General features: G+C 52.7%; 1 protein-coding gene and 1 long non-coding RNA gene across 9 annotated transcripts in view; one reads left to right on the top strand and one right to left on the bottom strand.

Moving 5' to 3' along the window:
- Positions 1-217: 217 nt before the first annotated feature.
- Positions 218-23909, bottom strand: part of DISP1 (dispatched RND transporter family member 1) — a 186809-nt gene continuing 163117 nt past the window's right edge. For 6 of the 8 annotated variants that reach the window (XM_086693274.1, XM_086693279.1, XM_086693277.1 and 3 more), the window contains 6 exons: positions 20032-20061; positions 14093-14216; positions 13225-13352; positions 12470-12567; positions 10306-10403; positions 218-3723 (listed from right to left, as the gene is read on the bottom strand). In XM_086693274.1, the coding sequence (XP_086549400.1) occupies positions 241-3723; positions 10306-10403; positions 12470-12567; positions 13225-13352; positions 14093-14216; positions 20032-20061 (3961 nt within the window). In that variant the 3' untranslated portion in view covers positions 218-240. Of the gene's footprint in view, positions 3724-10305; positions 10404-12453; positions 12568-13224; positions 13353-14092; positions 15156-20031; positions 20062-23909 lie in introns of those variants that run through there. The other 2 variants (XM_086693280.1, XM_086693281.1) reach the window with 2 other exon arrangements.
- On the top strand, positions 12143-22980 carry LOC147572796 (uncharacterized). Its single transcript, XR_015245791.1, has 3 exons — positions 12143-12675; positions 22590-22687; positions 22818-22980. It is a non-coding gene; the product is annotated as an uncharacterized LOC147572796 (long non-coding RNA).

Genomic DNA, 23909 nt, shown 5'->3' on the forward strand with positions numbered 1-23909 from the left:
AAGTAAAAAACTTTATGAACTTTGTACTGTTTGAAAATATAAAATCCAATAATCAGACAACGCTCCTTAGAAATGTGAGTTTGTTGTTTCTCATAAAAAAATATAAAAATATTCCATGATTTTTGACAAAGTGCAAGTTGTTCCTGCCATTCTTGGGCTCCCTTTCCACACTTACGGGTTTTACCTCCATTTCAAAGGAACAACTGAAAGGCATCAGTTCTGAATTTAGCACTATATTTATTAGAGTGTTTTTATCAACAAGCTTTCACCAGAAAGTTCGGAGTGCGTGAACGCAGGGGGCTCACTGTCCTCACTGTCTGCAGAGTCGCCCTCTGGGCAGGACCCGGGCTGCGCGTCCCCCGTTAGACGGTTAAACACAAAGTGTGGTTCATTCTGACCAGACTGTTCCAGATCCTGTGACAAGCACAGCCCCGTGTTCCTGTCTGTCTTGTCCGTCTGGCCCCCTGGACCCGAGCCCTGGCTCCTGGCCCCTCCGCCGCCCTCCACGTGCCCGACGTCTCTGTTCCTAGCAAGCCCCCTTTGGCTGTTCTCAGGATCACAATGCGCTTTTCGTGGGGACCCAGGGCTTCTGCAGACACAGGCCGACGGCCCCACCGTCGGGGGAACGTGCCCCACGCTCGGGAGACCGTGAGTGCGGGTCTTCTCTGGGGCCTGAATGTGCTGCACGGGGTGCAGGACAAAGCTCGTGGGCAGAGGATTCTGCGGTCCCGGTGGCCTCGCTCCGCCCTGCAGGCAGGGACAGTGATGGACGTGCGGGATGGTGCACATGAAGCCTTCGGGGGCCTGGTGTGCGCCCTTCTGCACGTGCACGAGGCTGCCGGCGGGGGCAGCGCACTGGGGACACAGGCCGTCACCCGCCTGCTGGCCGGCACGTGGGCCAGGCGTCAGGTGTCTGTAGGCATCTGGACAAGTGCATGTCTGACTCAGAGAGAAGAAGTGACACACGGCGTGCTGCTCGAGAGGGGGCGGGAACGGGGCACCGACGCCATCGCCCCCGGGGCCTCTGCTGTACGCGGCACGCACCGGCATCCCGAAGTTCCTCGCGGCGCCGTCGGGAAACTCGGAGCAGATGTGGGTCTCCTCGGAGGCGCTGCCGCTGCGGGACGCCAGGGGCTCTAACTCATAAAACTCATGCTCCATTTCGGATTTGGGGGCCCTGGGATCTAAATGATACGCATTCACGGTGTGTGTTTGTCCCTTGTCCCCGGGGCTCGTGGACACGGCGTGGGAGAAGGCGGAACACTGGAGTCTCCCAGGTAAAGGAATCTGACCACAGGCGCCCTGGGGCCCGAGGCAGCGGCACAGGCACTGGAAGAAGAAGGTGGCGAAAGCCCAGCTGACACACATGATGAGCATCATGAAGGTGCCCAGCTGGGTGTATGCCAGAACCGTGGACGGCATCATCATGGCCCCGGCCACAAAGGTGGTCAGAGCGGCCATGGCCATCGCGGAGCCCATGCGACTCAGGGAGAAGATCACCTTCCCCTCCCGGTCGGCATCGGGGGCCAGGCGGTAAGCGACCCCGTAGTGGACGGCGAAGTCCACAGACAGACCGACCGCCACGGAGATGGTCACCGACTCCAGGACGTTCAGCTCCCAGCCCAGCAGGACGAGAGAGCCCACGGTGACAAATATGGTTCCCGTGATCGAGACGATGGCGAAGAGGCTGATGAAGACGTTCAAGGTGGTGAGCAGCATCACGCTGAACGCCACGGCCACGGAGAGCCCCATGGCGATGAGGGTGCCGTCCGAGAGGCTGTCCTGCAGGTCGTAGAACTCCAGGTTGCTGACGAACCAGCCGTTGCTGAGGCCCTCGGGAGCCGAGCTCAGCTCCCTGGAGATCCACGCGTCCACCTCCTTGTAAAACTGGTGCATCTTCTCGTAAGCCAGCGTGAACAGGTAGGTGCTCTGGAACTCGAGCACGACGGCCCTGATGGTGTCGTTGATGTCAAACCTCGGCCCCGGCGTCTTGCTGTCCAGGTGGTACCCCGTGCTCCGTTCCAGCTCCATGATGGCCCTCTTGATGCACAGCTCAAAAATCTCCTGCTTGTAGGGGAAACTCCAGCGCCTGCAGCAGAGGTACAGGGCCGGCTCGTCACAGTCCTGGTTTTCCATCCACTGCTTGAACGTCTCGATGAAGCAGCTCGTGAAATCCTGCTCATCCGTCTGGTGAAAGAAAGTCTGGTTTCTCAGCTTTTGACAGAAGTGCAAGATCCAGACCTGGGAAGCAGGGCTCGCGATGTTAAAGCTGCCATCCAGGGCCAGCTTCCCTTTGCTCTTGGGGTTCAGGGGGTCGCCGTTGTCCTCCGGGGACACGCCCCAGACCACCGTGATGGGCATGTGCAGCTCCTCCCCGCGGTGCACGCGCTCAAACATGAAGAGCTTCTTGTACTCGGCGTCGTAGCGCTCGAAGGGGTGCGAGGCCCTGAAGAGCTGGAACTCGTTCAGCTCCAGGGAGGGGAGCTTCATCTTGGGGTTCACGCACACGACGTAGGCCCCGCCCACGGTCAGGGCCAGGAACCAGAACAGCCAGACGTAGCGAAACTTGATGACCACGCACGGCAACACCTTCTCGAAGAAAACTCGCGAGGCTTCGGACACGGCGAACAGCAGCCGGTGGCACTTCCGGCGAGCCGCCGCCCAGCAGCTCTTGCTGACGTACTGCTGCGGCGGCTTTCGGAAGCCGCTGAAGAGGTTGAGGAGGTACCGCTCGTGCAGGACGACGACGGCCGGAAGCCACGTGACCATCAGCACGTAGTTCACCAGGACCGCCGTGCCCGCGTACACGCCGAAGCACCGGATGGCGGTGATGTTGCTCACGTAGTTGGCGTAGAAGGCCGCGGCCGTGGTGAAGCTGGTGACGAACATGGACAGCGCTGCGTGCTGCAGGGTGACGCCCACCGTCTCCGCCGTCCCCGCGTGGGGCTTGTCGCCCTTGGCGTGGCTCCAGACGTCACACAGGACGAACGCGTCGTCTGCGCCAATTCCGACCAAGATGACGAGCGCCGTGAGGTTCATGAACGGGAAGAACTCGAAGCTGAACACCACGCGGTAGAGGAAGTAGGAGACGATCAGGGAGCTGATGACGGCAAACACGGTCATGAGGGTGATGAACAGGGAGCGCGTGTAGGCGCACATGACCAGCAGCACCAGCAGGACGGCGATGGCCGGGTAGGCCGTGTCCGTCAGGAGGTGGTCCTGGAACAGGCTGTGCTTGAGGCCGAACTCGATGCCGGCCACGCTGGTGACGCCGTCGGAGCCGTTCCAGGCCACGAAGTTGTCCAGGTAGATGTCCATCATGCTCTCCCCTTTCTCCGTGGGGGAGAAGAGCATGCTGTACCGCAGCGCGGGCGCGGTGGGGTCGGCGGCCTTCGGGGCCGCGAAGTCTTTGTCCACCAGGTAGTGCAGGATCTGGTACACGGCGTTGTACTTGGTGCACTTGCGCGGCACGCCCGTGCACTTGAGCTGGCCCTTCCTCCTGGCCGCCGCGTCCCAGCAGTCGGGCCCGAGCGTGCCGTTGTGGTAGTGCCTGGCGCAGGCCCGCAGCAGCTTCAGGGTGTGAGCGACGTCTCGCTCCACGATGTTCTGGCAGGACGACCGGTTGTTGAGGATGGCGATGTAGTTCCCCAGCGTCCAGCTGGGGCAGCAGGACGCGGCCGTGGTCCTCTGGCACAGGTCCCCGAACTGCGGGTGGGCTCTGATCTGCAGAGAGAGACGCGGAGACCGGCGTTTAAAACCGCTTCCCTCAAAGGTCCGAGTTAAGGCGGCCTGGAGGGGCGGGGGCGTCGTACGGGCTAGTTAACCTCCTCCTAGGACGAGGTGGGCGTCCCCCAGGCCTGCGCTGCGGGGGGGGAGGGGCGCAAACTGCTCGGCGCACTGACACGCAAGCGCGAAACCACCAGCGGTTTGGTTTTAAGGAGACAAAGTCAGCGCCTTTTCAGGACGCAGGCCTTCGGAGTCTCTTTAGAAAGCAACAAAAAGGATGGGCCACGCGGCCTACGTATACACACCTGCAGGATTAATTCAGAGAACAGACAACAGCTGTCCAATTGACAGAGGGACAAATGGGTGGCTTTGCCTAAAGCTTCTGGTTGCCGGCATGAAACCTGTGGTGACAGGGAGCTAGATCTCAGCCAGCTGAGCTGGAAGCCAAGACGATATTCCCCAGAAAACCGTCCGCGAGCCCAGAAGTGACCCCGGTGATGTCAGGAGCAATGGTCCTCAGTTAAAATGTCCCACGTTTCTGATTTTTTAAAAATATATGTGTACACTTAATGAGACAAATAAGCAGGCGTTGGTTTCTTCCACATCCTTAAAGGCTTAGTCAAGTTGGATAAAACTCCTTTTGGGGTTTGGGGAAAGCACGACAGTTCTGGATTTAGTGTGGACAGCGCCTCATTTAGAACACTGTCCCACCACCGCCCAAACCTGTAAATTACATGAGTGGCCCCCTCCCGAGAGCCAGTTTAGGAAATATCCCCCTTCTCTTGGGCCTGCCAGAGACTTCTCTTCGGAAGGTGGCCCACTCATCTCGGTTTATCAAAGGCTGTTCCAGGGAGGAAACTCCAAAGTTCAAGGAGGGTGTGACTGTTTCTTCTACTGGGATTAAACAACTCCCCCTTTACGCTTAATCAATCATATGCTGAAGTATCTTTGCAAAGCAAAGGGGACGTGGGGACAGATCGCATCTTTGGTACTTAGACTCCTCCAAGAACCGGCTTCCCACGCCCCTGGCTGTCGAGACCCCTGAGCGGGACCAGTCCTGGCAGGTGGGTGTAGAGGAAACACTGCACGTGTATCCCAAGCATCAGAGCCAGGGCACCCACCATGGGGATTCATTGTCTGCTTCTGTATACATTTGAAATTTTCCATAATTAAAAAATTTTAAAGACTACTCTATTGAAGGTGAAAAAAAATGAGCCCAAAGGGTTATGGTTCAGGCATACTAAAATGGTTATTTTAACAAAGGCTTAATTTTTAAGCTCATTTCCAAAGAGCAATAATTATCTGACATTTTATAAACCGGTATGATTAGTATTTAATTCTTTGTATGCTAACACAGGGGAAGCCCTGGGATCACGTCTCTCTGGTTTTCATGGCAGATAACCAGTTTTGCCCCACAGAGAAGTATCACACCAGCCCCTGGAGTCGTCCTGGTGACTCAGGAGAAAGGTAACGTAGCCCCGACGTCTGAGTTTCAGATGGAGGAAAATGCATCCGTTATGAAGCCCGCCGTCAGCTGAGAGGAACAGACGTGTAGTTGTTGAAATAACCACATGCCAGAGAGAAAGGAAATAGAGTTGCCAGCTAAAACTAGGCAAAAAATAACCTTCAATAACCTTTTCAAGTAACAGCAGGGTTTGTGTGTGTGTGCCTGACCAGAGATCACAAAGTTAGACAACATAAATGCAGACTAAAGACAGTCGTATTTTGATGGCTGTTATCAAAAACACATGCCAGTGGGGCCCCTGGAGACCAGCCCTCAAATCCAAAGGTGGTGCTGGCTGATGTACAACCTTCCACACAGTTTTCGAGGACCCTGACAGGGTTAGAAGGGACAGAGGAAAGATGTTGTGACTGATACTCTTTACCCCAAGTTGGATGCCAGCACCCTGAATCTAAAGGGTTGGAGTCCAAGAGAATGTTTAGGCTTTCGGGGAGTAAAGCCCTATGTTCCCCTCCATCTGTCCATCCACCTGTCTGTATGTCCATCCATCTACCCACCCATCTGTCCACCCATCTACCTACCCACCCATTTGTCCATCCACTCACCCGCCCATCCATCCGTCCATCCACCCACCCGCCCATCCATCCACCCATCTACCTACCCATCCATCCATCTGTCCATCCACCAAGCCACCCGTCCATCCACCCATCCACTCAAAAGAAAAACAATACTTATTGAGAACCTACACATGAAGAGTAAGGTACAGCGATCCTTGCCCTTGAGTTACGCACAGTGAGGCAGAGAAATAAAAAGCTCAAGTCACTATAGTTCAACAGGGGAAGCAGGAGGGATGTGTAAGGGTCTGTGTGAACCTGCAGAGGGGGCACCCACGTCTGAAGGGCTTGGTTGTTCATGACGGGGACGGCGAGACCCACAGGCGTTTGTCATGCTGTGGGGCTTAAAGAGATCACAAGCAGGCGATCTTCACGCAGAAAGCAGGTTTTCAGAAAGAGATTCGCGGGAATGATTGCAAAATCTTTTAAGTTCTCAAACTGGGAACTTTCAGTGAAAGTAATTTCTTGTAATTTAAGAGCAGGTGTCCTTTCTGTTCTCGTCAGTCACAGACGGGACGTTTTAGGGAGTCATTTTGCTTCTATGGCTATAACAGGTCTGCGCACACACCCATTTCCAGAGAGCAGCAGGGGTGAGGCTGACTTAGAATGGGAGGAAGCAAGAGAAGAGAGAAAAAGAAGACACTGGCAGAGTTTTCAATGGTGCCTTAACTTGTAAAGCTATTGGCTAGGCCGGAGGCACTTTAAGAGGCTGAGAGAAGAATGACGATCAGCACGGGGTCTCATCCACTCTTCCCCCACGTGACACCCCTCTTGTACTAAAAGCTCAAGAGACCCAGGGAGATGAGGCACAGCAGGGCCCCGCTGTCCTCTGTAACACAAGTACCACACATTTCTGGAGTCCACTAAGCTGCAGGGGGGCTCACGTGTCCACAAAACTTACCCGGTAAACAGGGTGTTAGGCGCTAAATCTCACATCTCTTTGACAAGCTGGTTGCTTGAGTGCTAAGTTCCATGATGGGCAAAGACTAAGAATCAGGGTAAAGGGTTTCCAGCAGAGTCAGGACCCGGGAAACACTCTGCCGGGTCTAATGGCCGTCCGCCAGCGCGTCCCTTGGGATGTCAAGGCAGAAAAGGGTAATGAAGATCCGGGGAGTCCGCTGAGCAAACCAGCATTGTGTCAGGCGGTACACGGCAGCATCAGAAACAGGAGCCACTCGGTTTGGAAACCAAACCCCATCGGAATCCTGAGCACCAGGGGCACATAACTTCAAGGGAATCTGGGGTTTGAGCTCAGTGCGCTGCAAACACAAGCAGGTGACGAGGGACACGTGTGGCCTCGCTGAGCCTTCACCCCGATTACCAGCCATTTTCCGGTCATCGCACCCGCCGTTAAGCCCTCTTGCTCAGTACCCCTTGGTGTGGGTCCCATCCAGCTTGATGGCTGCTTGAGCGCAAGGGCGCGGGTGGGGGGTGAGGGGAGGAGGAGGGAGAGGCTGACAAGCGGCGTGTGCACAGTTTGCGTGAATCACAACCGGGACAAATAACGCTCTGCAAAGGGTCTCGACCCGGGAGACCCGGAAAGGGTACGGTAGTCACCTGCAGACTGAGCTGCTAGGCGACAGTTATTACGTCGGGTGTCAGGGAATGCACGATCTCTGCGAGGAAGGTTTACCGTTCCGTACTCACTGCAGAGGCTGTGTGTGCCACTGTTAAAAACCGCATTTAACAAGGAAAATTACAACCTGCTCTATGAGGTGGGAATTCTGGGGCCTCGACCCCCTATTTATGCATTTGTCGTTGTGATCTGTAACTGGCTTGACCATTCCTGCAGACGCACGTCTTGGGCCTGCTCCTCAGATTTTCAGGAGACTAGATGCTTGCCACATTCTCGCAGGAATTGCAAACTCGAACTCACCGCCATCCGGCCCCGATAACCAGAGCACGCTGGGAAACAGACAAGAGGGCACACCGCTCCTTCAACAGTCCAAATGTTGCACATGCATCAGGCCAAACCACTGGGAAGCCACGTATTTAGATTTTACTGCTTTAATCCCCTGCAGAAATTGCTTTTGCCGGAACATTCTCCCGCTGCCAGCCTGAGGCACGGTTTAGAAATCCGCTCCAGTTGAATACTGTGCGTCCCGTAAGCATGGTGGTACTTAACTTAAGGACTCTGACAGACGTCATACTTCTTCTACGGAGGCCACGGGGATGGTGCTCCCCGTATTAGTACGAGGGGAAGGGGAGCATCTTCTTTTTTTTTCTTTTTTTTTTTTTTTTTTAAATTTTTTTTTTCAACGTTTTTATTTTATTTTTGGGACAGAGAGAGACAGAGCATGAATGGGGGAGGGGCAGAGAGAGAGGGAGACACAGAATCGGAAACAGGCTCCAGGCTCTGAGCCATCAGCCCAGAGCCCGACGCGGGGCTCGAACTCACGGACCGCGAGATCGTGACCTGGCTGAAGTCGGACGCTTAACCGACTGCGCCACCCAGGCGCCCTGAAGGGGAGCATCTTCTAAAACACGTTTGCTGCCCTATTTACCTGACTTTTGTCACCAGTTGCGAGTTCCGTTTTGCTCTGGCTGCCAGGGAGGGAGGAGGGAGGAGTCGGCTCACGGCCGTGCCACCGCGTACTGATCGCACCGTTCCTGTCCCTTCAGTTCTGTTACATTAGCCTTTTTGTGAGCTGCCTAGTCCTGCTGGCGTTTATCGTCTGAGAGAGTCTGACACACACCCACACGTACACGAAATAGCATCCACTCCCGTGGTGCCACAGCACTGCGTATGGGCCTTGGGCCTCTGGGTCCGTTCAGAGCCCAGCAGCGCTCACAGGATCGGCTGTTGCTCTTGTAAAAAAAACGTACTTTCTAGGCCACGAGGGCTCTGTGAGGATCATTTCGGTGGGAGAGGGCGTGTGTGATAACACAAGACAAAACAGAAGAGGGGTGGTTGTCTTCTGCAGCATGACGCGTGGCGGGAAACAGAGACTAACGTCAGGCTGGGCTCAAATCCCACACCTGCCGCTGACCACCTGCACGGACTTTCCCCATCCACAAGACAGGCCAATAGTAGGATTTAATTCATGACATTATCACAAGGACTTAAGGAAACAGTCCAGTGTCTGGAACACATCCTGACAAATCCAACAAAACCCAACAAACACCAGCTATGAATCAGCTGCGGGAATTCGGTCTCTTCAGAGTCTTTGGGGAGGGAAGGTTAAAAGGTCAACAGCAAAGGTGGGAAAGGAAGGACCGGAAGCCGTGGAGTCGAGGCACTGCTCTCCCGTGAGCGTGGTTACCACACAGCCATGTGTGCACAGAAGCCACGGGCGCCACGGTGGCAGGGCTGCTGGGGGGGGGGGGGCGATGTGTCGCACATGCTAAACAGGGCTGTGCACGTTTACTCCTTGAGAGTTAACTTTCCATACGAGACAGGCTGTGACTCGTCCACAGTTTCCGAATAATGAACTGAGAGCTGTAGAAGAGAAGAAAATAAGGCAAACAAAGACTGACCGCTGATTAAGACACTTTGGTTTGTTTGTAGGTGGCCAGTGACTTTGGTCTGTTGGAGCCGGGCAGACAGAAGATGGCCCTCACAGAAAACTCTGGTGGCCCGACCAGCAGGAGATGCAGTCTTTCAGGATGAGGAGGAGAGTCACGGGGCCCAGAGGTGACCTGGGCGAGCCGCTCAGTTCACAGAAGGTATGTGAGTCAGCATGGTGGGCAATGGCCCTGTGGCCCCCAAGAGCCCCGTCTGCTTCCCTGAGAAGCCCCGTGGCCGGGGTGCTGGGGCGTCAGGCTCGCTCTTAGGAGACACGTGGTCAGGTTTCCAGCAAAGCAGGGACTTCGGGCTAAGTTAAGAGTTACGCTAGGAGACCGGTGAGCGCCTTCCCTGCTGCTGGGACGGGTGCACAAGTGGCCCCGAAGGCAGTCTCAACTCGGAGAATCTGCCTCTGAGCACACGGAGCTGACAGCCCTTCCAGAGCCCGGAGGCCGACCCCACGTTTTCTGGGGCTGACCTCTCTCGGCTCCAGAGACCAAGAGCAGAGGGCTTCTTGTGTTGTATCCTCTGTCCTCAAGGGCTTTAGAGCTCAGGGCACCCCGGACTGGAGCGCTCTCCATCTACACACCCACATGCCTCGATGTCCCCTTCCCTAGCCTGTGCCCTGAATCTGCCACAAAGACCCGCTGGTTGACTGCCTGGTTAGGCCGCGGACAGCGCCTCAGTAGGCAACAACAGAAGTGGCTCGGAAAGGCAGAGCACGACCACAGAAAGGAAACATGCTGTGAAATTAAGACAAAAGACTGGACAGAGAACAGGGGTAGGAAAGAAAGAGTTCTTTATTGAAGAACATGGGGGCGCAGAGGCACCTGCATCCCAGGAGGTAGGAGTGTGGGGCGCCGGCCTCTGGCGGGTGGTCCCCGGGACTCAGGCACCAGGAACACTTACGTTCCAGCGGTTACCACGTCAGCAGGGAAAGGACTTTCAAAAATCTAATCTTATTTGCTGCAAATGAATTTCAGTTTTGCTTTACATACCCTTGCATTGTCTATACTGCACATGGATTTAATCGCAGGTAAACTCCACAGGGTCTCCCCTCCAGCTGCTGTGAACACCACTCTGGAGTACCGGTCGCCTGGTGACATGAAAAAAGAAAAGAAAAAGGTTATAACTGCCCATCAGACTCCGCTTTCAGGAATAGCTCGAACGGGAAAACACAAGTCAGTAACAGCAGGGGATCCTTTCCCCATTTTCCAGGAGAAAAATGTAAAAAAAGAAAGGAAACAATGCCATAATATTATTTTGGTTCAAAGCCTTTGTCTACTCACTACATCTTAAAAATCGTAGGAGTCATAGAACAAACCTATTTCTGATCAGACTATGATTCGGATGAGCAATCTGCACGAAGACCTCTCTGAACGAAATTAATTGCACACCTCCCTCTTAATTTCGAAACACGTCACCACAATGGCGTACAAATCCCTGGAAGGCTGTGCTGAACATCAAGCGTGGGTGTTCTCCATGGCTTCAAACCAGGGACGACAGATGCCAGGCGATCAACTTAAGAGTGCTAAAAACAGTCAATCGGGTACCACGGGCTGCCCAGGATCGCCGACTACGCTGCGTTCCAGCTGGGTCCGCAGTCTCCCTGCTACACCAGAGTTGAGAATGAACACTAGGAACATCTCACTAACACAGAGTGTGTTTCTGATTGGTCCGGCTGCGGGACAGACTGGACGGAGCACGGCCCTGGCGGCAGACCTGGTGTGACCAGGTCCCACCTCTCCGGATGAGCAGCTTCTCTGAGCCTGGGCTCCTGATCTGTAAGCACGTCTCTCCCAGTTGCAAGAATTAAAGGAAAAACAGCACTCGGTAAGGGCTGTTCCTGCCTCCTCAGTCATTAGAACTTCATTCAGTAAAACAGAGTGGATTCACTACGTTATCTGAAATGTGTAACTGTGCTGAAAAAGAAAACCAATCTGCAAATTTGTAAATAAAGCTTTACTATGTGAGCTTTTATTCATGATTACGAAGTTTTCTTTAGTAAACTCTTCATCAGATGGCCATTATCTTATGTTGATTGGTTTTGAAGAGCAAAATGAGCCCCTGGAAACAAACACCTCCTCCAGGGAGCCGGCCGGCTTTCCTCCAGGCGGGGCCGTACCGGGGGCACAAGTGTAGTGTGTGGGCTGCTGACACAGAGGGGCCACATCTCGTGAGTCTGCTGATGTCTGTCCTGATTAGTCAGAAACACATAGCACCACCTGACCTCGAGGAACCAGCCAGGACAGTCGACTGACCAGACTTCGGCTTTTCTAACAAGACGCAGAAAACAACACACGAGTTCCTCCCTGGGACCAGGACAGAAGCCTCCCTGGTCTCCTTCTTTCCATCTCTCGGTTACTGTGCTGTGAAACAGCTTCCAAAGTACAGACCCTCAGGCTGGACAACATCAGCGAGGTCCTCGAGTTCTCTAACGAGACAGGAAAATACACGCTTTTGGGGGGGAAAATACACGCTTTTCCGTGTTCACTGAAGGAGAAAGCGGAGCTCTGTGCTCACGCCCGCTCTCCAGGGCTGACCGGGCTCCTCCAGGCAGGCCCCTCGCTCGCGGGGAGAAGCTGTTAGTGAATCTGCTGCCCGCGTTCGAACACGTGGCGGTTCTACACGAACGTGTGGGTTCCTGACCTCAGGGAAGCTCTCACGTTTCTTCCAGGCCACAGTCTGTGCAGCCAAGTGGCTACGACCCGGACACGTCCCGTGCACACGTTATGGGTCGGCCCCGTGGGACGGTATTCCGCGCATCCTTCTATCTCTAGTGCCTAACAAGGTGCAGAGAAGCTGTCGATAGATGCTTTCTCATGACGTAGAGCATTTCAGGGTTCAATCCAAAGATATGTACTTATTACTTGACTAAAAGTAGTTTTTCAATAATATAAGAAATTTAAGAGGACTTGAAATTTGGGGCAACCAGGTCAAGAATTTTACTAGATGTTTTATCTTCCGTAAAACGGAATGGAATTATGCAATAATCTCTCATTGATTTTTACTGTAGGTGAATACGTTCAGGTTAGTGGTTGGCCGGCCCAGAGCAGGAAAACGGCTTCAGCTCCCCCGCATCCTCCTCCCCGACTCGGTCTAACCACACTCGTCTCGAATACCGGGAGGCCCGAGGGGCTGTTCACCTGCGAGGCCACTCACTCGGAACGTCGCAGAAAAAGCTGTCCCTGTGGAAGTCCCAGTCGACCTCTCTTTTCTCTCGTTCATAGTGATCATCGGACCACCTGTCGTCCCGGTGGCTGAAAGGGAAGGACAACGTGAGAGGCAGGGACGCGCTGGTGACTGTGCGGGGAAGGCGGTCGACCACGCTGGCACAACGCCGTGTGACGGCCAATGGAGGACTTGCGGTAATAAGAATGTGCAGGGGCGCCTGGGGGGCTCAGTCGGTTAGGCGGCCGACTTCGGCTCAGGTCGTGATCTTATGCTTTGTGGGTTCGAGCCCCGTGTCGGGATCTGTGCTGACAGCTCAGAGCCTGGAGCTGCTTCAGATTGTGTCTCCCTCTCTCTCTGTCCCTCCCCCACTCATGCTCTGTCTCTCCCCGTCTCAAAAATGAATAAATGTTAAAAAAAAAAAAAAGAATTTACAAATAAAGGACTATTTCGAGGCCAGTAAGTGTACCGGTAACGGTGTATCCTGAGTCACAGCCTATGTAGCACTTGAAATTTAGCATTAATGTAAGCAAGCAACATTCACTTCCTCACTCCTGTAAAAGAAAAAACCCAAACCCTCACTTTCCACTCGAATGCAACAACATCTCAAAAGACAGTGAGAATGCCAACAAATCCAGTGGCAAAGATTTTGAGCCACACGTTTGCATCTAATCATTTTGCTCAGATACTGCTTAAAAGTGGAATTCGTTAAGCAATGTTCTGTGTAAAAGTTAATGAATAATTACCTCTTGGCTTGTTCATCTGCATACTTAAAAGGGTAGTTTGCTAATGTCGCTTTGTATCCCGTGTTTTTCACCATGTTATTCCACGTGACCAGTCTCTGGCCTATCGTAGTCCCTCTTGGTTCAAAGCCCTGAGACAAAATATCACAAACTCTCATTAGTGTACGTCACGTAGGTTGGGTGTAGTTCTAGGAGCGGAAGAGCCAAGTCCACAGACGTGCAGGCCCTCCCCAGTGCCTCCCCACCGCTGCCCCGTGGCCGATGGCACCGAAAGGGTGGCCCGACGTGACGGCAGCCACTGCTCGCCACGACGAGGCAGTGGGGTTGGTTCTCTGCTGCTTTAGCTGTCTCAGCAACAAGGAAAACTCGTATCTGAAGGTTCTCTTTCCAGTTCATACCTAAGCATCCAGCAAACACTTTGATGTTATGAAAACTTACGGTCGCATCAGATTATGTCATGAACGTTAGTGTTTTACAGGAACGTTTACTTAAAAACAGACCCTGCTCTCTCTTAGTAATACTGAAGTTCCTCTAACTCCTTCTGGGTGGAAAGAAGAGACATTCAGTCCTAACGACTTCACAAAAACACTTTTATAGAATGCAGATTCTCCATTTTGTTGATTTTTGGCTTAAATGTGGGAGCCAAGAAGCAAAATTTCCAGATTTGTAATGGTGAGTGGGTTCCTTGACCTTTTAAGAGCCTGAAACCACGATGGCACAAGTTTACTCTTCGGAAGGAGAGCTGCACCCCTACCGACAGCTCGAGAAGGTTTTAAAACGGGTCATAATTACATAATGTGACATGCATTAAAATACTGAATTTTCTGAGGTCATTTTGGGCGAAAGAGGTTCGAGTGGCCGTTTTCCTTACCAGCAGTGGGTCGGAGAAGTCGGGCAGCTCGGGCACTAACACCCCGACCAGGGCACAGACGACGATGAACGCGGTACACATGCCCAGGACTACGACGGGCCAGTCGGCGATCAGGGACGCATAACTGCGGAGCAGAGAGGACACAGGAGGCCGCTTAGGAGCGGCAAGAGGGCTCCCTGCCGAAGACAGCGTCTGTGAAATCCTCCTGGTTCAGACCTGGTCCAGGAGTGTGTCAGGGACAGATGCAGTGGGAGAAGACACACGGCATTTCAGACGTCCATCTGCTCCTCGGGAGACCAGCTACGGTCCACACGCCTGCATGGAAGGAGGTGTGGGGGGGCAGAGGACCCAGCCCCCATCTCCTCAGACCCGTTTCTCTCTGTCCTGTGCTCTGTCAGCTCTTAGAAAAGAGCTCAGCCCACAAACAGGCTCACGTACCCATGTCTCAAGAATAACCAAGCCAGGGGCGCCTGGGGGGCTCAGTCGGTTGAGCATCCGACTTCGGCTCAGGTCATGATCTCATGGTCTGTGGGTTCGAGCCCCGCGTCAGGCTCTGTGCCGACAGCTCGGAGCCTGGAGCCTGGAGCCTAATTCGGATTCCATGTCTCCCTCTCTCTCTGCCCCTCCCCTGCTCATGCTCTGTGTCTCTCTGTCTCTCAAAAATAAATAAACGTTAAAAACATAATAACCAACCCCAGACCTCCCCACACACCTGCTGCTGTCCTTCCAGCGAAAACTATAATGAGTGTGTCAGACTGAGCCCCACGAGGGCGAGATGTGCATTTTCTTCACTCAGTTAGTATAGCATCAGTGCCCTCTCTTCACCGTGTAGCCGTGGCAGCCTGGCCTCCGTCTCCCCTCCTGTCACCAAACTGCCACCAGAGCCATGTCCTCCAGGCGCCCCTCCCTTCCGTAGGACCCTGGACCTCCCTGACCTGACATCTGCAGGTCTCATGTGAACTCTGTGCTCAACAGAAGTTGACTGAATGGCATTTTCTAAAATTCAAGACGTATCTTGCCAACTTGAGGTTGAACTTGAGGTTGGCAAGAGAGAAAAAAGAAGCATTTCCTCAACAATGTTAGCTCCCTTGGCCGTGCCGATGGCTATTTCTGGCTCCTTACTCAGGTATTTGTGGGTTATTTCCTCAAAACCAGGCCAGTGGTTTCACGAAGCTGGCGGCTGCAAACGTCAATCTGAAGGAAGACGTCGTTGGCTCATGTTCACATTCCCATCACTCGACCCCATGGGTCTGGCCTTCTGGGGGGACTGACTTTAAATTACATTTTAACAAGGAAATCAAAATACAACATAATTACGCTTCAAGGGAGCACCACCCCGGGTGATTCTCAGCCCTGTGGTCCTCAAGGTCACCACCTCCTTACGAGGAGCACTAGCTGTTCTCAGGCTCTACCTGTAGCACCTCACTTAAGTCTTCAGCTTTACGAGATGCAGTGAGGCACGAGCAACTTACACAACGGTCCAGAGTCACGACACCAGCCCAGCTACAAAGTACGTCAGCCCCGGGGGTGTGTCGCAGCACAGTGACCACGGTCAGTGACGCTGTGTGTGCAACCGGGAGCCGCTGTCAGAGCAGATCTTAAGAGACCTCATCACAAGAAAAGAAAGTCCTGTAAGTCCGTGTGGTGGCGGATACCAGCCAGACCGACTACTGTCATCACCTCACAGTATCTACAAGTACTGGGTCGTTACGTTGTGCACCTGACGCTAATATAATGTCATGTGTCACTTATAGTTCACAAAAAGGTCACAAATGGGAGCCCCGGAGTCTGGTTTGAGTCGGGCCTCCTAACCACCATGGTGTCACCTCTCGCCCTGAGCACAAGGGAATAAGTCTACTTGGCAGAGTAGAATGTGGCTCCCCCAAATTCACATTTTATTTTTTTTATTTTTTAAATTTTTTTTTCAACATTTTTTATTTATTTTTGGGACAGAGAGAGACAGAGCATGAACGGGGGAGGGGCAGAGAGAGAGGGAGACACAGAATCGGAAACAGGCTCCAGGCGCGGGGCTCGAACTCACGAACCGTGAGATCGTGACCTGGCTGAAGTCGGACGCTTAACCGACTGCGCCACCCAGGCGCCCCCAAATTCACATTTTAAATTAAATTCCCAAGTCACACGAACAGTTAATTTCATGATGCAAAACCACACAGGTCCACAGGCCTCTGATTCTGAACGCTGTTCTCGAGGCTCCAAATTCTGGATTTAAAAACTCACTGAAGTAAAATTAATGCGAGGTACCACAGAACGGGCTTGTGAACGTAATTCTGGATGTGATGAAGCCAGCGAGTCACAGATGCGGACTGTGGCTGTCCGAGCGCGAACGCCGTTTCGAGAACACACCAGTGCTGAGGACCTGCACGTTTAACTCCAGCTCCACCAGATGCAAACTGAGATCTCCGGAACTGGGCCCTTTGTCAACAGCACATTTGAGACTTTCTGTTCATGGATTCAGACTTAAAAAGGGTCCTTTACATTTAGACCTTGGAAGTACCAGCCCTGGGAAGTGGGAAGAGCCCAGACTTGACTTTAAGTGGCTCATTCTTCACTCGAATCACCAGCAGTTGTTCACTGCCACCTACAAACACGCTGTCGACGCGGGTGGTGGGCGCCCCAAGTGCTTGGCGTCCACACTGTGGGCTAATTTACCCGTGGGCTGACTTTTTGTTTTGCGTTCTTGAAAAACCTGCACACACAGGCACCGCAGTCTTAAAACCCTCCTCAGCAACGGTTTCCCTTCCCCGTGACAACATCTGGTTCAAACCCCTCCCTATGAGAACATCTGGCTCGGACCCTTGCCTGCGACCACGTCTGGACTCTTCCCGTGAGAACATGTGGTCTGGACCCTTCCCGGTGGCGACGTCTGGTTCGGATCCCGCAGAACCGTCCCACACCAGGTATCGCGCTGACTGCGCGTGGACGCCACACGGCACCCGTGACTCCCACCTGCGCCTTCCCGGCGTCCCGGAGCGCTCCCCGCCGACACGGCACACGCTTCACGTGCCCACCCTGCCCAGGGACCACTGCTCATGTGCCGCGAGCTCCGTGGGGAGAAGACCCGACTCTTCTGGGGAAATTACACCCCGACAAGCGTTTCTCCTCTATCCCACGTTGGTGTCAGGGTCTGTGCTGGAGTCCGAGGGGCTGTGGACACCACACGGGAAACAGAAGCTTCACGTACAGGAGGAAGCCCAGATGGTGGTTGTAATGTTAAGATAAAAGCCTAATAAAGCAGGATAATTTCAGCAGGAAAGGAAATTAAATATGGCCCAGAAATGTCACTGCTACATTTTCCACTAACTGCAGTCCTGGTGAGTCTGGGTTCAAGGTCTATGTTCTAACCACATTACAAGAACAAAGCACCCGCACATCACGTTTCTGAAGGGTGAACCGCGTGCTCAGGAGAAGACCCATCAAAGGACCCCTGGTGCCACTACAGCGCGTCCTCCTGCGTGGCACGGGATAGCGTCTCACGTCTGCCCGGATTCTGGGGCTCTGCATATGACACCCGCGTCTGTCCCCTGCCCAGCAGGCCCCGCGTGAGGCCGCGGCGATGCCCGGGCGCCGTGCGCAAGAGCTCACGGCACCTTCCCAGGAGGGCTGAGAGTCAGAGGGCACGTGCCCCTGCTACAGGACGGGAGGGGGACGCCGCAGGGCAGGGCCACCCACACGTGTCTGTGGCTGAACTGTGCCCTGGACAGACAGGCCTCCCTGCAGTCTTCACAAGCGACCCTCACCACACTCCCAGACGTCAGCCACTGTGTTAGTGGGCTTCTCCGGGGAAGAGCAGGTATTTCCCATCGGTCCGAACAAATGAGCAAAAGCCTCACAGGGTAACTTATGCTGGTGACACCGTGGGGCCCGTCCTCCCATAATGGGGCCTCCGCTGCTCGGCAACACCACGGGCCTGTCCTCCCCCAACAGGGCCTCCACAGGGCACTTTCCTCTCTCAGCTCACAAAGATGCCTTCCTCTGCCTGCCCTCCGCCCCCCCCCCCCCCCCCCCACCCCGCCGGCTCTCTGGGAACAGTCTCTCCTTTCTCCCCTTACCCTGAGCAGAGAACATGAGCGCCATGGACACAGGCCTCTCCCCGATGGAACACCCAACCCTGAGTCCCTCAGCCTGGCTTTGTTCCCGTGACTCTTCTGAACCTGCCGAAACTGCGAACTAGTCCGGGTCCTTGGCCTCCCTGAACTGAGCAGTTACCCTTTCTTCCGGAAAATCTTTTTCTCCTTGGTTTTTCCCCTTCCAGTTTCCTTAGTAACTGCTCCGTATCCCTCTTGTCCTTGGGGTTAGGATCAAAATGTTATTAATCATAATTTTTCCCACGGCATCAGCTATCAGTTTAGTGGGAAGAAAGAAGCTTGAGAAACTTCCCCAAAGCAAAGAGGACATAGAACTCTTTCTTTGTTGGGAAGAAATAAATACACTGCACAGGTGGCATCACAGATCAAGGGCACGGGCATCTGGGAATACACACGGCAGACACGAATCTCACCCTTAAGGAACTTGGAACCTGATACCGAAAATCAGACAACTTGACAAATACAAAACCAGGTAGAGAGATACGTGTTTTTAGAGGGATACAGATGAACGTTTTGTGAATTCAGCAGAGATGACTTCCAGCTACAGTGGGGAAGGGAATCAGGAAAGGCTTTTCTGAAAAAGTTGTATTTGTATGCGTATATGCTGAAAAGAAGAAATTAGGACTTTTCAAAATACCAATCTAGTAACAGGAAAAATATGTATGAATCTTTTCAAAACGCAAAAATCCTTAGAAAGGGCTTTCTTATTTGTGGAAAACTGGAAATTCATTCTCCTGACCTGTCATATTTACTTGTATAACTTCTTTCCTTTATCTTCTGCCACAATTCTGTCTGTAAAGGGGAATAAACAAAAAGTGTATACGCATACAACGGAATATCACTCGGCCTTAGAAAGGAGGGAAATTCTGACACCTGTTCGCATCGGACAAACCTGGAGGGCAGCACCTTGAGCGAGGTCAGCCAGTCTCGGCAGGACGAACTCTGAGTGATTCCACTCACAGGAGGGGTCGGCTGGCCCGGTTCACAGAGATGGAGACTAGAGCACTGGGGGAGGGCGGATGGGGAGCCACTGTTTCTGCCTCGCAGGACGGAAGAAGCTCTGGACGTGGCGGTGGCCACGGTGGCGCAATAACGTGGACTTTAATGCAATGAAGCCGTGCACTTAAACGTGGTTAAAATGGTAGATTTTATGCCGTGTATATTTTACCGCAATTTCAAAAAATAAATAATTTTTAAATGGAAAGGGAATTTCCTAATTAAAATTTATGTAGTAATTGCACTTGGAAGAGAGGATCAGGCCCCCTGACCAGGCTTCGGTTATCAGGGCCTCGGTTCCTCTCGCGGGTGCACTGCAGAGATCACTTGGTTTCCCACGATGCACCAGTCTGCCACGTGGGACCACCACGGCAAGCACGCCACTGAGGAGACAAGGCTTTGGCTTTTTTGCAGAAACAACGTTCCACCTAAAATTTTGCTTTTCTACTGAAAAGACAAACCTTCAAAGTTTCCACCTCAAATACTACCTCCATTTGAATACGGTGACATTTTTAGCAGGAAACACAGACAACCCGCCCGAAATCAAGCGCCACAAGCCCAGGGCAGGGCAGAACAGTCTTTCTCCAAGACAAGGAAGACCATGAAGGAATGAGAGGCACCTCGGCCAATATAAACGATTCACCACAAACGGAATCTAAACCTTGAGATCAACACCAGTTCTGGAGAGGGAGGATCGCTCCGGCAGCCAGCTCAGGGGAAATTTACTTTTCCTTCAGAAAAATATGAATGAGGGAGGCCGAAGCAGCGTGAAGAAAACACTGCAGGGAAGGGCATGCAATCACTTTACTACTTAATAAGATGATCAGATTACTTTACCTTTTTGGTAACTTGAAAGGTCTGCATGGTCTGAAAAAAAAAGCAAAGGAAAACCAATCAGAAACGTGGCATCGTAACAAAGGTGTGCTCGCGGCATCTCGACTGTTCGGGCTGCTGTGGGGGTGGCGGAGGTGGGGCGAGGGGAGGGTGACCCAGGGGCTGCCGGGGCCGGGGCCGGGGCCGGGATGGTCCGCACCCCGCAGGGGTCAGGGTCATGGCGCCTGTGCCCAGAGGTTCAAGCCTGCGCCCACACTGCCGCCCGGCTCTTCCGGGCCCCGGCACCTTCTTGTACCAGCAGCCCTCTACTCCCCCAGGACGGGAGCAGCTCCTCCGTCGGTCAGTTTCCTTGCATCTGCTTAGCACCTGTCGGCTCCTCCCTCTCAGCCTCTGCCACCCACTCCCTGCCCCGACACGCGTGGACCAGGCGTCTGGAGAGCCCCAAACTGGACGTGGTCTCAACCCCCGTGCACTCTATTCCTCCCACACTAACTTTTTCCATGGTAAGCGCTCAGTCAACATTCGGTGAGCCAACAAAATTCACCAGTGCTGTCGCACTCCCGCGCACAGCGGTTCTCACGGTGGGGGTTCCTGAGACCCTCCCCGGGCCCGAGGGGAGGCCCTGTTCCGACTGGATGAGGGAGGGCACACGGCCAGGTCTCTTGACTTTGCGTGTCTCACCAAACAGCACAGCGCACAGACTGCAGAGGCAGATGTGAGAGTCCTGTGTCTTCAGTTAGAAGACACCAGACAGATTTACTCGCCTCATTAAATTGTTCTTTGGTTATGGGGCGCCTGGGTGGCGCAGTCAGTTAAGCGTCCGACTTCAGCCAGGTCACGATCTCGCGGTCCGTGAGTTCGAGCCCCACGTCGGGCTCTGGGCTGATGGCTCAGAGCCTGGAGCCTGTTTCTGATTCTGTGTCTCCCTCTCTCTCTGCCCCTCCCCCGTTCATGCTCTGTCTCTCTCTGTCCCAAAAATAAATAAACGTTGAAAAAAAAAAAAAATTAAATTGTTCTTTGGTTTGGAAACTAGAATGATTTTTCATAACAAATGTTGTGTTAACATGTAAAGAGCTTATTACTGGTATTTTTAAATGAGTTAACAATATTTTATTATTTTAATGTTTATTTATTGAGAGTGGGGGGCGGGGCAGAGAGAGAGGGAGAGAAAGAGGGAGAGAGAGAGAGGGGGAGAGAGAGAGAGAGAGAGAGAGAGAGAGAGAGAGAGAGAGAACCCCAAGCAGGCTCCAAGCTGTCAGCGCAGAGCCCGATGTGGGGCTCGAACCCACAAACTGTGAGCTCATGATCTGAGCCAAAATCAAGAGTTGGATCCTTAACCAACCGAGCCCCCAGGTGCCCCATCGATTAACATTTTAAAAGTTTTAATTCCAGTGTGGTTGTACCGGATATAACCTGAATAAATAAAAGCTCTTTGGGACCCTTGATGATTTCTGGAAGCATAAAGGGGTCATGACATCAGGACGTTCGATACCCGATATGCTAACTTCAGGTACGTACCTGTCTGTTGGATAAATGAGTGAATTTCCTGGCTGGGCACCCTCTCCTAGACCAAAATCTTGTGCGAGCTTCCTGTGCTTTGAGGAAACACAAACTCTGTCTCCCACCCTCTGGGCTCCTCCGGTCTGGGGGCTCTGGCTTGTACGCACACACCTAAATTCTGACGATTTCCCCCCAGATCTTCTACAATTGTTTCTCTCATGCCCAGGTATTACATGCCCAAAATTACAAAAGGTAAATTTTGTAATAATTTACCTTTATCTGATCTTTTCCCATTTGCGTTTCACAAAAACAAGTCTTTCTTTTTAGAACCTGTATGTAAATGGATTCTTTAAAAATTGAATCAGAGGACACAAGGACAAAGACAGGCACAGCTCGGGTTTGGTCGGTGCACTCGTCAGCCGCGAGGCACAGAGGCGCGTGGATGCTGTGGAGCATGGCCTCGGACCCCCTGCACACACGGCCGGGGGCCAGGAGCCACGCCGCTGAGCTGGTTACTACTCGGGGCACCCGGGGGGCTCAATCAGTTAGGTGTCTGACTCCTGAGCTCAGCTCAGGTCTCCATGTCGGGGTTGCATTGGGCCCCATGCTGGGCATGAAGCCTGCTTTAAAAAAAGTAAAATGGTTACTACCTAAGGAGGAATGAAGAACATTTAATTTTGGGGGTAAATCTACCCCAAACCCAAAATACTATATATTCAATATAATTATATATTTTTTTCTTAAAAAAATTTTTTTTAAACATTTATTTATTTTTGAGACAGAGACAGAGTGTGAGCGGGGGAGGGGCAGAGAGAGAGGGAGACACAGAATCCGAAACAGGCTCCAGGCCCTGAGCTGTCAGCACAGAGCCCGACGCGGGGCTCGAACCCACGGACAGTGAGATCATGACCTGAGCCCAAGTCAGATGCCTAACCAACTGGGCCACCGAGACGCCCCCATTATATATATATTTCAATATAAGTTTTATTGAGATATAATCCCCAAACCATACATATGATCCATTTAAAGTGTACAAGTCAGGATTTCTCGTGCCTCCACAGACCATCTTTAAAGAACGTGCTGCCTGAACACCAGCGATGAAGCTACTCATGACTCATGAGCTTGGAGAGAAAACCTAGAGACAGAGCAGGAGAGCAAGGTGCCAAACAAAGGAGCAAATCACATAACTTGTACTCAAAACCTTAACGTTTCACCCCGTTTTTAGGTCCTACACTGTCAAAACCACCTCCTGAATTTCCATGAGAACCAACTAGACTTCGTGTCTTTAGGTCTGAAGTGACCTCGGAGCCACAACCTGGAGCAGCTGGGAAGATATGACATTTTCTTAGGTATGTTTTGGGTTGTAACAAACGTAAATATTCTCTTTCCTCCTACTCAGCCCACTAACTTTTTTTTAAACAGATAAATTCATGGGTCTATGACTAGTTTATTCCTTAGGGGCTGAAACAACCAGACTCATCACTGTCTTTCTGCTTGCATAAAGACTTCATTTTATGTTAAATTTGGGAAAATAAGTGGAGATTGTCACATCTGTTGAAAAAGAAAACTTGGGGTTACTACCAAGGAACCTCCTGGGAAGCCACAAAATCCCTCTGAACCTTTTATCTTAGGGGACACGACAGTCAGATGTCAGAAACGCCCGAAATACACCTACAGGTGGAGCCGGGACCCGTCGGAGCTGCACTGTGGTCGCGGAAGCGCCCGTGACACTTCATCCACCGGGGGCGATCTTACCCCCCTGGCGACATCTTTCCGATTTGCTGCTTTTAATCTCCAATAGAGCCTGCAGGACGATTTTTCACCTAAACTCGGCCTTGGGTTGATAAATAACAACTGCTAAAAACAAATCTAGTCTCTTTTACAGAGTGAAAGTCTTTTTCCAGAGTTCATTCACCTGTTAATACCATGTGGTCAAATGCACGCCCCAAACCAAACATAGTACCTCTGCCTGTTCTTTGGTTAGGTTTTCAGCCTTTTTCAACTGAGTAAAACCCCAAGGCAGGTGGCATTTACTCGGTGACACGGTCGCAAGGATACACTGGGGGCTGGGCACAATTCCCAGAGGGCTAGCTGGGGTCCCTCCCTCTCCCGTGGGAGAAAGTGTTTCTGCACACAAGTGGGGGACAGTGACATTGCTACGGGACGAGGCTCCCATCTGCTTAAGAAGCACTTACAACTCGGGTCGGGTACCGGTAACGAGCCGTTAAGCCGTCCCCGCACCTGACCCCTGAGAACAGGCGCAGCCGCGAGAGCCTGGGCTCCAGGATCCCGTGGCCAGCGAACCGTCTGTGTGCACAGCCCTCGGTCAAGGGTACAACGTTCCCACAAAGGAGGCCAAGGGGTGCAGAGCATGGTGATAA

The sequence above is a fragment of the Puma concolor genome, chromosome E4 (genome assembly GCF_028749965.1).
Source record: "Puma concolor isolate L17-30 chromosome E4, mPumCon1.1.hap2, whole genome shotgun sequence".
In the NCBI taxonomy this organism is placed as follows: domain Eukaryota; kingdom Metazoa; phylum Chordata; class Mammalia; order Carnivora; family Felidae; genus Puma; species Puma concolor.